The sequence below is a fragment of the Tachysurus fulvidraco genome, chromosome 1 (assembly GCF_022655615.1).
Source record: "Tachysurus fulvidraco isolate hzauxx_2018 chromosome 1, HZAU_PFXX_2.0, whole genome shotgun sequence".
NCBI classification, from domain to species: domain Eukaryota; kingdom Metazoa; phylum Chordata; class Actinopteri; order Siluriformes; family Bagridae; genus Tachysurus; species Tachysurus fulvidraco.
The window spans coordinates 19,734,057-19,745,606 of NC_062518.1; the positions used below are offsets into that span (position 1 = coordinate 19,734,057).

Consider the following 11,550-nt stretch of genomic DNA (forward strand, 5'->3'; position numbering starts at 1 on the left):
TTGAAATGAAAAATACTAATATATAAATCTAGATTTTTTTTTTATCAATTCATGTTTTAAAGCCGGGAATAACATTATTTTCATAAGTTTTTTCCTTTTTCTTTGTTTAGAATTTTAAAAGCATTTTGATTGATAGCCAGTTGGGTTTTAAAAATACAAGGCAATGAGAATATAAAACAGCATCGCGTACGCTTAAACAGTGTGTGTGTGTGTGTGTGTGTGTGTGTGTGTGTGTGTGTGTGTGTGTGTGTGTGTGTGTGTGTGTGTGTGTGTGTGTTTGTGTGTGTCTGTGCCTGTGTGTGTCTGTGTGTGTGTCTGTCTGTTTGTGTGTGTGTGTGTGTGTGTGTGTGTGTGTGTGTGTGTGTGTGTGTGTGTGTTACACGAGCACACACAAGGATCCCTGCTGAGCCACATTTTCTGCACTCGCATTTAAAATAAGGACTAAAGTGTGGGAGATTGTAGACTTGCCACAACACACATCAGCCTCCCGCTGCGCTTCTATTTCTGCAAATCATTCTCATCTTTTACCCAAAGAGAGATGTGTCATTTTCCCGAGCAGTTCTGAACACATGTTGACGTGAAGCCTTGTGTTCGTGAATAAAACTAAACACGGAATTTCCTGATAACTCACAAGAGAGCTGAGCTGAAAGGGTTAATGATCAGTATCTCTCTCTCTCTCTCTCTCTCTCTCTCTCTCTCTCTCTCTCTCTCTCTGTCTGTCTCACTTTATGCCTCTCTCTCTCTCTCTCTCTCTCTGTCTGTCTCACTTTATGCCTCTCTCTCTCTCTCTCTCTCTCTCTCTCTCTGTCTCTCTCTCTCTCTCTGTCTCTCTGTCTGTCTCACTTTATGCCTCTCTCTCTCTCTCTCTCTCTCTCTCTCTCTCGTAGGTAAAGTCATCGTTTCTAAGGTTTTATGATGTATAACTGTACAGAAAAATTAGAATAACTGTTTATAGCTATTATTAGCTATTATAATGTAAGGGATAACATGAACTATGATTGACTGCGAATTATCTAGCAAACATTATATTTGTTGCATTGTGCTGTTTATTAATTATTAATAAAAAAACAACCTGTTATGGAAAAAGTGTTTATTTAATTTTAATAAGTAACAGTTAATAATAATAATAATAATAATTATTATTATTATTATTATTTATTTGTTTGATAGTGAATTAAATGACTCACTGGGGAAAAAAATGAATAGTTTGAAGCAATCTTTTTATCGACAGACACGAATCCAAGGATAGTAGGCGGAGCCAATAAGTGACCAGCCACGGAAAATAAGAATACAATTTTTTTTTAAACCTCGTAATTCACAAAAATAAACGCAGAACTGAATCTCGTTTTAGTATAAATTCATCAATAATGAGTAAAGATGTAGTTTATTTTTAAGTGGTTTCCTGTGGGTTGCTATAGATACAGTGGGCGGGAAGAACTGGGTCATATATTGTGATATATTCATAATAACAATCAGTCCATACTGTTGTGTTAAATAACTAGTAGGTGTGAACAGTACAAATCGTCACCGTGCACACACACACACACACACACACACACACACACACACACACACACACACACACACACACACACACACACACAATTCTGCCACGCTACACACACACCCACACAATATTCTGCCACGCTACACACACACACACACACACAGCACACGTTCGCGCGGGCGCGTTTCCGCCTCATTTGCGCCTGGAAGGTCACGGAGTCTGTGACGTCGGTTTTGCTTCCTCTGAGCCGACTAGCTTCTGCTCCGTACGACTTTTCTGAAAAGTCTCATTACTCCTTATTACACGAAATAAACCGCGACGCGTTCATTATCCGCGCGAGCAAACAAAGTGCGCTGCTGGAACTTAAGAGAAACGCAAACAAACGAGCACGCGCGCGACGTCTGGATTAAAAACCGGGATTTCAACGTAAGCACTTTCGAGTTAGCACAAAGTGCGCGAGGCCTAAACGTTCGCTAGCGTCAGCGGCTAGCTAGCGATTACCCGCTATGATTGTGTGTTATATTGTGCACCGTTGTTGAGCATTTACACTTGGAATGTTTTCGGCTTTATTTTTAGACACCGTGCCTTTCACCGTGGATGTTGTCTAGTGGCGTCTAAACTTAGCAGCGGGTCACATTGAAAGCTTGACTTGTGTGCTAACTAGCCGTAGCATGTGCACGAGAGCTTGTAGCCTTTGGGCCGCGTTCTAAATGGCGCGGATTAGGATATGAAGTGCACTACATTCCTCGTTGGCGCCATTTTAGTTTTTCTTCCCTATGTAGTTAAGTGAGGAGACCAATAGGACCGAGCCGTAGTGTGTGTGTGTGTGTCTATGTATATATGTAGTAAATGGGGGGATGGGGGATGTTTATTTTTTCCCCTCTCTCGTATTAAAAAGAATATTTTAATAATATTTTAACCTCCTCAACAATAAAGTTCAGTTTGAGATCAGTTAAAAAATTTTGTAGTATTTTATGGGATTAGGATTTAGCCTAGCATTAGCTAGTGGGCTCTTTTTTTTTTGCTAGCTAGCTACCTGACTAGCTGTTCGCATCTTGTTTAACGGGCGACTGGGAAGTAAATATTAATGTACTTATTTATAAGCATAATAATGCAAAACAGTAAACAATTTGACTTTAATAGATAAACAGCTAAGATAACTGCGTCGTTTGCCGGCTAAGTTGGCTCCTGTGTGTGTGAGAGAGCTAACTTCATAAGTGTTCTCGAAAGTTCTATCAGTTATATATACACACACACACAGTATAATTTCCACAGTGGTCGTGTCCCAATTCGCTCCATGTCCCGTATTCAAGTGCAGTAGGTTTACAGTGCGTGTCACTGCACGTGTTGAACACTTTCTATCCCATACGGACTGATTTGCGACGCGTCCTTCAGCATCTTGTTGTTTTGTGTGTTTATTTTTACTCTCGTCACCTTTAGTTGTTTAGAAGTGGAGCACGTGACTAAAAGCAGGAAGTGGTGTTTGTAACCGAACACTTCTTACACGCGGATAAATGACACGTTTTTAGGTTTTTGTTGTTCTTGTTTGAACCAGACCAGGTGCGGAGGTGAAGAGAAAATGCCTTAGGGTGCTTTTAGGGGGTGTTTGATTCACTTCCTGCACATAAGTCGATTCGAATCGCTCTCTTATCGTTCATGTGGACTGAGACCTTATTACTGACATTCCCTCGAACTGTTATTTTGTTTCTAACCTCCCTCTCTCTCTATCTCTGTGTCTGTCTCTCTCTCTCTGTGTGTGTGTCTCTCTCTCTATCACACTCTGTGTCTGTCTGTGTCTCTCTCCGTCACACTGTGTCTCTCTCTCTCTGTCTATCTGTCTCTCTCTTGCTGTCTCTATCTCTGTCTCTTTCTCTTGATTCGATTTTGTTCGCTCTCTTTCTGTTTCTCTCCTGTTTCCAAAGCCTCCCTTTTTTTTTCTTTAGTTGTCTGTGTGTTTCTCTCTCTCCCTCACTGCTCTCTTTTTCTGTCCTTTTTCTGTTTATTCTGACTTTCCTGTTCATTGCTTCCTCCTCCATCCTTTTCTCCACTTTTGTCCATCACGCAACTTGTCCTTTTCCTTCGTCTTCTTCTGTCTCCTCCTGTCTGCTGCCTAATCCTTCATTCATTCTTTCTTTTTCCTCCCATGATCCTTTCTTTCACTCTCTTCCCCATTATCCATCATGTCCTTTTCTAAAATCTGTCGTTCCTTCTCCGTCTGAAAGCTCGCGTTATTCCGTGTCCGAACACGTGATTCAACTCACGTAGCTGTTCATATCGGCTCGTCGCTGACTCAGCAAATGTTTAGGGAGTTTGAGCTGTAATATGATAAACCATTAAAATGCCAGTCATAAAGATGTCAAGTCTTTCAGACATTTTGTAAAGCTAAAATATGAAAATTAACAAAACAATTTAGTCCTTATATTGTCTTATTTTACAATGTGCAATATTTCTCTTTCTCAAGTTTATGTATTTAACTTTATTTGTATTTTATTTTTAAATACATCAGGTTGAAGTATTCCTCCAAGCTTCCCGATGGATCGCACGTGTGTGAGCGTCTGATCCAACGTTCGATCTCATGGTGAGTTTAACACGCCGCCATAGCGAGTTTAATTGTAAATATAAACACTAAAGCGTTTTAAACACAAGAAACTTACAAACGTCGAAGTACGGTTGAGATCATTTAGACGATTACTAATACCATATATTATAAAATATTTTTTGCTGGTGTAGAAGCCAGTCGTTTGTATCGGCTGGTTTTATATTCGTTTTTTTTTCCCGCATGATTATTTTTTCCTCTATTTCTCCCACAGGCTTCTCTCTTGCCCTGACGTCTTGGTTTAGCCAGGATCCAAAATGAGCATAAGCAGCGATGAGGTCAACTTCCTGGTGTACAGATATCTACAGGAGTCGGGTAAGGGGGATAAGAACACCACACGCACACACACACACGCACATAAATCAGCACTTTTTCCCCTAAAACAAACATGTTTTAATGAATGAACACAATTTCTTCATCTCTGCAGGATTCTCTCACTCAGCGTTCACCTTCGGCATAGAGAGCCACATCAGCCAGTCGAACATCAACGGTGCGCTCGTCCCCCCTGCAGCGCTCATCTCAATCATCCAGAAGGGCCTTCAGTACGTCGAGGCAGAGGTCAGCATCAACGAGGTGAGTGTGGCTCATGTCTAAGCGTGTAATCCCGATGCTGCAGATACACTAATCCCATCTCTTTACTTTTTGGTTAATAGACAATAGCGTTAACGCTTTTCCTACTCAGATGGCGAGCAGCACGGCACATAACCTTTTACTCTACGTCCTCAGGATGGCACGCTCTTCGACGGCCGCCCAATCGAGTCTCTGTCCCTGATCGACGCCGTGATGCCTGATGTGGTGCAGACGCGCCAGCAGGTGTATCGTGACAAGCTGGCACAGCAGCAGCAGGCCGCACCAGGGACGGCGAGCGGCGCCAAGAACGGAGAGAGCGCCGCGAATGGAGAGGAGAACGGGACGCACATGTTATCTAGTAAGAGACGCTGTATGGGGAAATAAAGCTCAGGAGACGTGTTTGAAAATAGCTCCTGATCGTGACCTCAATGAGACTCTACAAAGCACTGGAGCCTCCTGGTTTTGGGCTTAATTAATAGGATTTAGGGACATGAGATTCGGCACAAGGTAGCAGGTTCTCAGTTGTCTCTACTCAGGTCCTGATGGTGGTGCAAATGCTCAGCGTTTTCACAATTTCTGCTCTTGCGAAAGCGACTTCTTGCTCATCCTTCTTGTCGATTTTATTTTTTCTGAATATTTGGATGGAGGTTAAGACGAAACAAACATTTGCGTGACGGTCGGTGAACAGGGGGTCTAAGGACCACGCTGACAGTTGGATTAGTCAGAGGATTTGCAAATCCGTTGGATTTGTCTATAGAAAATCTGTCACTTTGTTGCTTGCTGTTGTGTACGATGATGTCTAAGAGTTTCTCTCGTTCCTGGCAGACCACCATTCGGACATGATGGAGGTGGACCGGGCGGTGGAGATCCCGGCCCATAAGGCCATGGTGCTTCGTGGACACGAGTCCGAGGTGTTCATCTGCGCCTGGAATCCGGTCAGCGACTTGCTCGCTTCAGGGTCAGTAACGATTTAGACAAAAGCTGCTCAGCGATCTACACTCACTTTGTGTCACCGCCCGAGTGTGTGTTCTCACTCTGTGTGCCTTTCTGTTTTCAGGTCTGGAGACTCGACGGCGAGGATCTGGAACCTGAGCGAGTGCAGCTCAGGAGGCTCCACCCAGCTGGTGCTGCGCCATTGCATCCGTGAAGGAGGCCAAGATGTGCCGAGCAACAAAGACGTCACCTCACTGGACTGGAATGTGAGAGACGCACCACAGCACAAGCAGCTCCACTTATCTCTCCCTGATATTTCTAGAAGAGGAAAAGGAGCGAGTCGTTAGAGAGAATAACGTTCACGTTAAAAAAAAAAAAACTTAGTTAATGGAAATTGAAGTCATGTATCTCTCTCCTCTGTATCTCTCTCGCCTCTGTATTTCTATCTCTCTCTCACCATCTCTCTCTCTCTCCTCTGTATCTCTCTCACCGTCTCTCCCCTCTCTCCTCTGTATCTCTCTCACCGTCTCTCCCCTCTGTGTCTCTCTCTCTCCTCTGTATCTCTCCTCTGTATCTCTCTCTCTCCTCTGTATCTCTCTCTCTCCTCTGTATCTCTCTCTCTCTCTCACCGTCTCTCTCTCTCCTCTGTATCTCTCTCACCGTCTCTCTCTCTCCTCTGTATCTCTCTCACCGTCTCTCTCTCCCCTCTGTGTCTCTCTCTCTCCTCTGTATCTCTCTCTCCTCTGTATCTCTCTCTCCTCTGTATTTCTATCTCTCTCACCGTCTCTCTCTCTCCTCTGTATCTCTCTCACCGTCTCTCTCCCCCCTCTGTGTCTCTCTCTCTCTCTCATTGTCTCTCTCTCATCTGTATCTCTCTCTCTCTCTCTCTCTCTCACCGTCTCGCTCCTCTGTATCTCTCTCTCTCATTGTCTCTCTCTCCTCTGTATCTCTCTCTCCTCTCTCACCGTCTCTCTCTCTCACCGTCTCTCTCTCTCACCGTCTCTCTCTCTCACTGTCTCTCTCTCTCTCACCGTCTCTCTCTCCTCTGTATCTCTCTCGCTCACCGTCTCTCTCCCCTCTGTATCTCTCTCTCACAGTCTCTCTCTCCTCTGTATGTCTCTCTCTGTCTCTTTCAGCATCTTTCTCCTCTCTCTCTCTCTCACTGTCTCTCTCTTTCTCTCAGTCTCTTTCAGCATCTCTCTCTCACAGTCTTTCTCCTCTGTATCTCTCTCTCTCTCTCTTTACCCCTAGTGTCTCTCTTTTTGCATCTCTCTCTTCTGTATCACTCACTTTCACTGTCTCTTTCTCTGCATCTCTCTCTCTCTCTCACCCTCTCTCACTGTCTCTCTCTGTGTCACTCCCCTCTGTATCTGTCTCTCTCTCACACTGTATTATAATCGGTCTTACTCTGTCTCTCTCTCTCTCTCTCTCTCCAGAGTGAAGGTTCACTGCTAGCCACCGGCTCCTACGACGGTTTTGCCAGGATATGGACTAAAGATGGTACATCTCTATTTCTCTGCTCTACACCAGGTCTACTTTAAGCTACACAGAGTCAGTTTATTAGTAACCTTTCTGAAGACATCTCTTTGGGAGGTTTTTTTATTCATTACTTCGGTTGTAATTTTATCGTCGTTATTATTATTATTATTATTATTAAACCTCAGTTTCTCGATGCTGACACACACTCCAGCATCACTGAGGTTTTTTCCTATTGCTCCATAATAAAACCTCATACATCCTCTTAGGGAACCTTGCCAGTACTTTAGGCCAACACAAGGGACCTATATTTGCTCTCAAGTGGAACAAGAAAGGCAACTTTATCCTCAGCGCTGGTGTCGATAAGGTAACTCTGTTCGCTCCGTGCGCCGAGTTCGAAATGATTGGATGCTGTGTGTACTTTAAGCAAACGTACGTGTTTTCCTTTCAGACCACAATTATTTGGGATGCACACACCGGAGAGGCCAAGCAGCAGTTTCCATTCCACTCTGGTAAGCTGCTTCACGGAGTAGATTTCAATTTTCCCCCCTCAAACATTTCAGTAAATAAGCAGATGAGTAACAAATTAACATGACTGTGTGTGTGTAGCTCCGGCTCTTGACGTGGACTGGCAGAGCAATAACACCTTCGCCTCCTGCAGCACAGACATGTGCATCCATGTGTGTAAACTGGGCCAGGATCGACCGGTCAAGACATTCCAGGGTCACACGGTAAAGCTTTTTATGGCTCTTCTTTTTCCGTTTTTTTTTTTTTTTTTAAATTAAACCGTACGTATTAACGCACGTTATTTCTTCATGCGCTCGCCTTTTGTAGAACGAAGTGAACGCGATTAAGTGGGATCCGACCGGCAGCCTCCTGGCCTCGTGCTCAGACGACATGACGCTAAAGGTGACGTGGAAGAACTATTAGTTTTTTTCCTTCTGATCCGTTCTGTGTGTAATCTATCCAACTCGTCACACACAGTCGCTTCAGAGCGTTTTATGTGCCACGTTTCTGTTCCCTGGATCAGACCCTGTAACACTGTGATTGTGTTTCTGTACAGCTTTGGAGTATGAAGCAGGACACATGCGTTCATGACCTCCAGGCCCACAGCAAAGAGATTTACACCATCAAATGGAGTCCCACCGGCCCTGGAACCAACAACCCCAACGCCAATCTCATGCTGGCCAGGTACACACTCGTGACACATGAAATCGCAAAGCATTTCTATCGTACTACTGCACGTGTCTAATCTTGTACCCGGAACCCTGCAGCGCGTCATTCGACTCCACGGTGCGACTGTGGGACGCCGAACGTGGCGTCTGCGTACACACGCTGACACGACACCAGGAGCCCGTCTACAGCGTCGCTTTCAGCCCAGACGGCCGCCACCTCGCCAGCGGCTCCTTCGATAAATGCGTGCACATCTGGAACACGCAGGTAACCACGACAACGTGAGCACAGCTCTCTTGATTTCAGGCTAATTCTTATCTGATTTTCTGACCGTGTATTTCCACATGTGCCCACAGAGTGGCGCCCTAGTAAACAGCTACAGAGGGACAGGTGGGATCTTTGAGGTGTGCTGGAACTCCACCGGGGATAAAGTCGGAGCCAGCGCGTCAGACGGATCGGTACGTTTATTCCCCTTATTGTGATCATACTTAATCTTCTTCTTCTGATTATTACCCTGTCATATGGCAGTCCACAGAACTCTCTCTACACAGCAGTTAGTGTTCAGTCCTCAGCCACGGCAGTTAACTCAGGAGTTTCTCCCCATATCAACAAGTGCTGATTTACTTTGCTGCAAAGTTCTTGCTGCTATATTTACATCCAAGTTACAGAATAATGACTCAGGATCAGTAACGGATGACTGTTTAACTCACAGCTGCTTCTCTGTCTTTCAGGTTTGCGTATTAGACTTGCGGAAATGACTCTGCCAAGGGGATGCCGTGCATCGACAAAGCACGTGCACCTCGCCAAATCCAGACTCTCCACATGAACTCTTCTATATTCCCCCATGGGATACGCAACTAATAAATCGCCCACGTCTCAACTTTTCTTTATATTCACTTCCCCTTTATCCGCCATTCCAAAAGTCGATTCACTTCCTTGGTGACGTGAGCACCAGAAAGCGTCCTGATAACACTGAACCTGAAGCGGTTTAAATTTTTTTGTCTGTGTATATATATATATTTTTTTTTTTTTTAAACATTGACATCCTTAGAACTTGATCTGTCTGGCAAAAGCCGTTAGGTCAGCGATACCGATTCAGCGTAATGAACGGCTTATCGATTTATACCAGCTATGCAACGTTATGGCTCGACAAACAATCGTGCAGGATGACCGTTTCGACTCTATGATATTTTATACACAAGCTATTTAAGGGTAGAGTACGGAAAACGACCTGCAGACAAAATTACAAGCAACTTTTTTCCTAAGACGCTTAAAGAAATTAACGTCCGAGATGATTTTTTTTTTTATTTTTTTTTTTTATCCGATCTTCGTATCTTTAGCTAGCTGTGACGGTAAACAGTTCAGCTTCGTCGACGATCGATTAGTGGTCATGTACGAATGATCTGAATCAGAGTATAAATTCGTTTCGTGTACTAACATCATGTAGTTTTTTTTTTTTTTTTTTGGTTTTCATCATCTCAAGTACAGCTCTGATGATGGCATGGAATTTGCGTGTATGCGTCGATGTTTATCCAGCGGAAAAGACGATACTTGTAAACGCCCTAACGAGTTTTTTTTTTAATAAAATACCATTAGACAGTCATAGTTTATTATTATTTTTTTAAACTCCAGAAGCAAAAGGACGGACGGCGAAGACGTTTCTTTCCTGCACTTTAGATAGACGCAACGCAAAGAAATCTGTCGAGCACTTAATTCTGGATGCCTTTTGACAAAAAATATATCTCTCTTGTATTGACTTGAACGTTAACTAGGATGCTAGTTTCTAACTATTGTGGCATATTTTTTGTTTGTTTTTTAAAGTATCGCCTACTACGGCTTCACGTTATTTTGTCAAATCATAATTTGCTGATTTTTTTTATTATTATTATTATTTCCGTCCAGAATGTCGCTAAAATTTTGTAAAGAGATGAGTATTTTGATGCTTGCTTAAACTTATCGATACTACATAGATTGTACCATAAAGTCGCCTATTTATTATATTGTCTATGACAGTGGAATGGTATTTTATAACGTTTTTGGTTTTAAAGGCACGCTTTTTACGGCGAACCCTTCTTTCCGGTCTCGGCACTCGCTTCGCCGTGTCTTTTTGTACTCTTTTTGGAATCTTTTTGTAATTCTGCTTTATTTGTAGTCATCTGCGCAAAAATATATCTAAAAAAAAAATAATAAAAATTGAAAAAAATAAAATAAAATTCTAAAAAAACACACGGGCATATCGTAAACATCGTGGACCATGTAAATAAATACCTGTTCAACTCATCCAAACCCCGTTTTTTTGTTGTTCTTTTTGGGGTTTTTTTTTCTCTCCCTTTCACTTTTTGTTATTTTCGACCTAAAATATTCCCTCCTTTTTTTTCTTTCTCCTGCTCAAATTCTTGATTTGACTTTTTGGGATTTTTTTTTTTTTTTTTTTAAGTCAGATCACATGGAGGAAAAAAAAAGTCCAGAATAAAATATATTTTGATAATAGTGTCATTTATGAGTCATTTTTACCTTCATCTAGGAGTAAGTATGGGGTCAGAATTGTTTCGTTATTCTGAATAAATACACTATGATCCACAAATAAATATAAAGAGTTTCACAAATATTTTTACAAATTTCACAAAAAGAAATGAAATTCACAAATAAATAAAATGGGATTTGCAAATAAAAAAATATTTATAAATTGTATTTATTTGCGAATTGCTTCCTGCTCATTTGTGAATCGCGTTCTGTGCTTTTGTGAATCACTGCACGCATTTGTGGATTGCGTTCTGTGCATTTGTGGATTTGAAACATTTCTAACATCAAGACGTGCACAAGAATCCACAAATAGGTGGACTCCGCCCACCGTCTATCCAGCCAATCACGTTCTGATTTACTCGCTCTTCACACTACCACTTGACCCATTGATGATGCTGAAATCGTTTCCAAAGAAAGCAGAATTGAACTAACCCTTAGTGCTGGCTACAATCCATACAGGGTTACCAGATTGGGCTCGAATCTGCGACAAATGTTTTTTATTTATTTATTTTTATCGTATTTTGCAGTACATATTACACTGTGATAGTGCGAGTAAATCAGAACGTGATTGGTTTGAGGTAGACCGTGCCACGATTGGTCAGCGCCACGAGACCGTTGTACGATTGGCTGGAGTAGACGGTGGGCGGAGTCCACCTATTTGTGGATTCTTGTGCACGTCTTGACGTTAGAAATGTTTCAAATCCACAAATGCACAGAACGCAATCCACAAATGCGTGCAGTGATTCACAAATGCACAGAACGCAATCCACAA

At 42.6% G+C, this 11,550-nt stretch overlaps 1 protein-coding gene across 2 annotated transcripts; it reads left to right on the forward strand.

Moving 5' to 3' along the window:
- Positions 1 to 1,705: 1,705 nt before the first annotated feature.
- Positions 1,706 to 10,743, forward strand: tbl1xr1b (tbl1x receptor 1b). Of its 2 annotated transcripts, none has more exons than XM_047820792.1 (16): positions 1,706 to 1,934; positions 4,023 to 4,085; positions 4,318 to 4,418; positions 4,531 to 4,676; positions 4,830 to 5,031; positions 5,499 to 5,631; positions 5,731 to 5,872; positions 7,043 to 7,106; positions 7,352 to 7,449; positions 7,534 to 7,594; positions 7,692 to 7,813; positions 7,917 to 7,991; positions 8,146 to 8,273; positions 8,357 to 8,522; positions 8,612 to 8,713; positions 8,987 to 10,743. In XM_047820792.1, the coding sequence occupies exons 3-16, from the start codon at positions 4,361 to 4,363 to the stop codon at positions 9,011 to 9,013; spliced, it is 1,524 nt and encodes a 507-aa protein (XP_047676748.1). In that variant the 5' UTR covers positions 1,706 to 1,934; positions 4,023 to 4,085; positions 4,318 to 4,360; the 3' UTR covers positions 9,014 to 10,743. The 2 variants fall into 2 exon arrangements, with proteins under 2 accessions (XP_047676748.1, XP_027004461.1); XM_027148660.2 differs by having other exon boundaries at positions 1,706 to 1,933; positions 4,014 to 4,085.
- Positions 10,744 to 11,550: the final 807 nt, after the last annotated feature.

Coding starts and splice junctions, on each gene's coding strand:
- tbl1xr1b (XM_047820792.1), top strand. CDS start 4,361: ATGAGCATAAGCAGCGATGAGGTCAACTTCCTGGTGTACAGATATCTA. Junction 5,632..5,730: donor AGCGACTTGCTCGCTTCAGG/GTCAGTAACGAT, acceptor TTCTGTTTTCAG/GTCTGGAGACTCGACGGCGA. Junction 7,107..7,351: donor CAGGATATGGACTAAAGATG/GTACATCTCTAT, acceptor ACATCCTCTTAG/GGAACCTTGCCAGTACTTTA.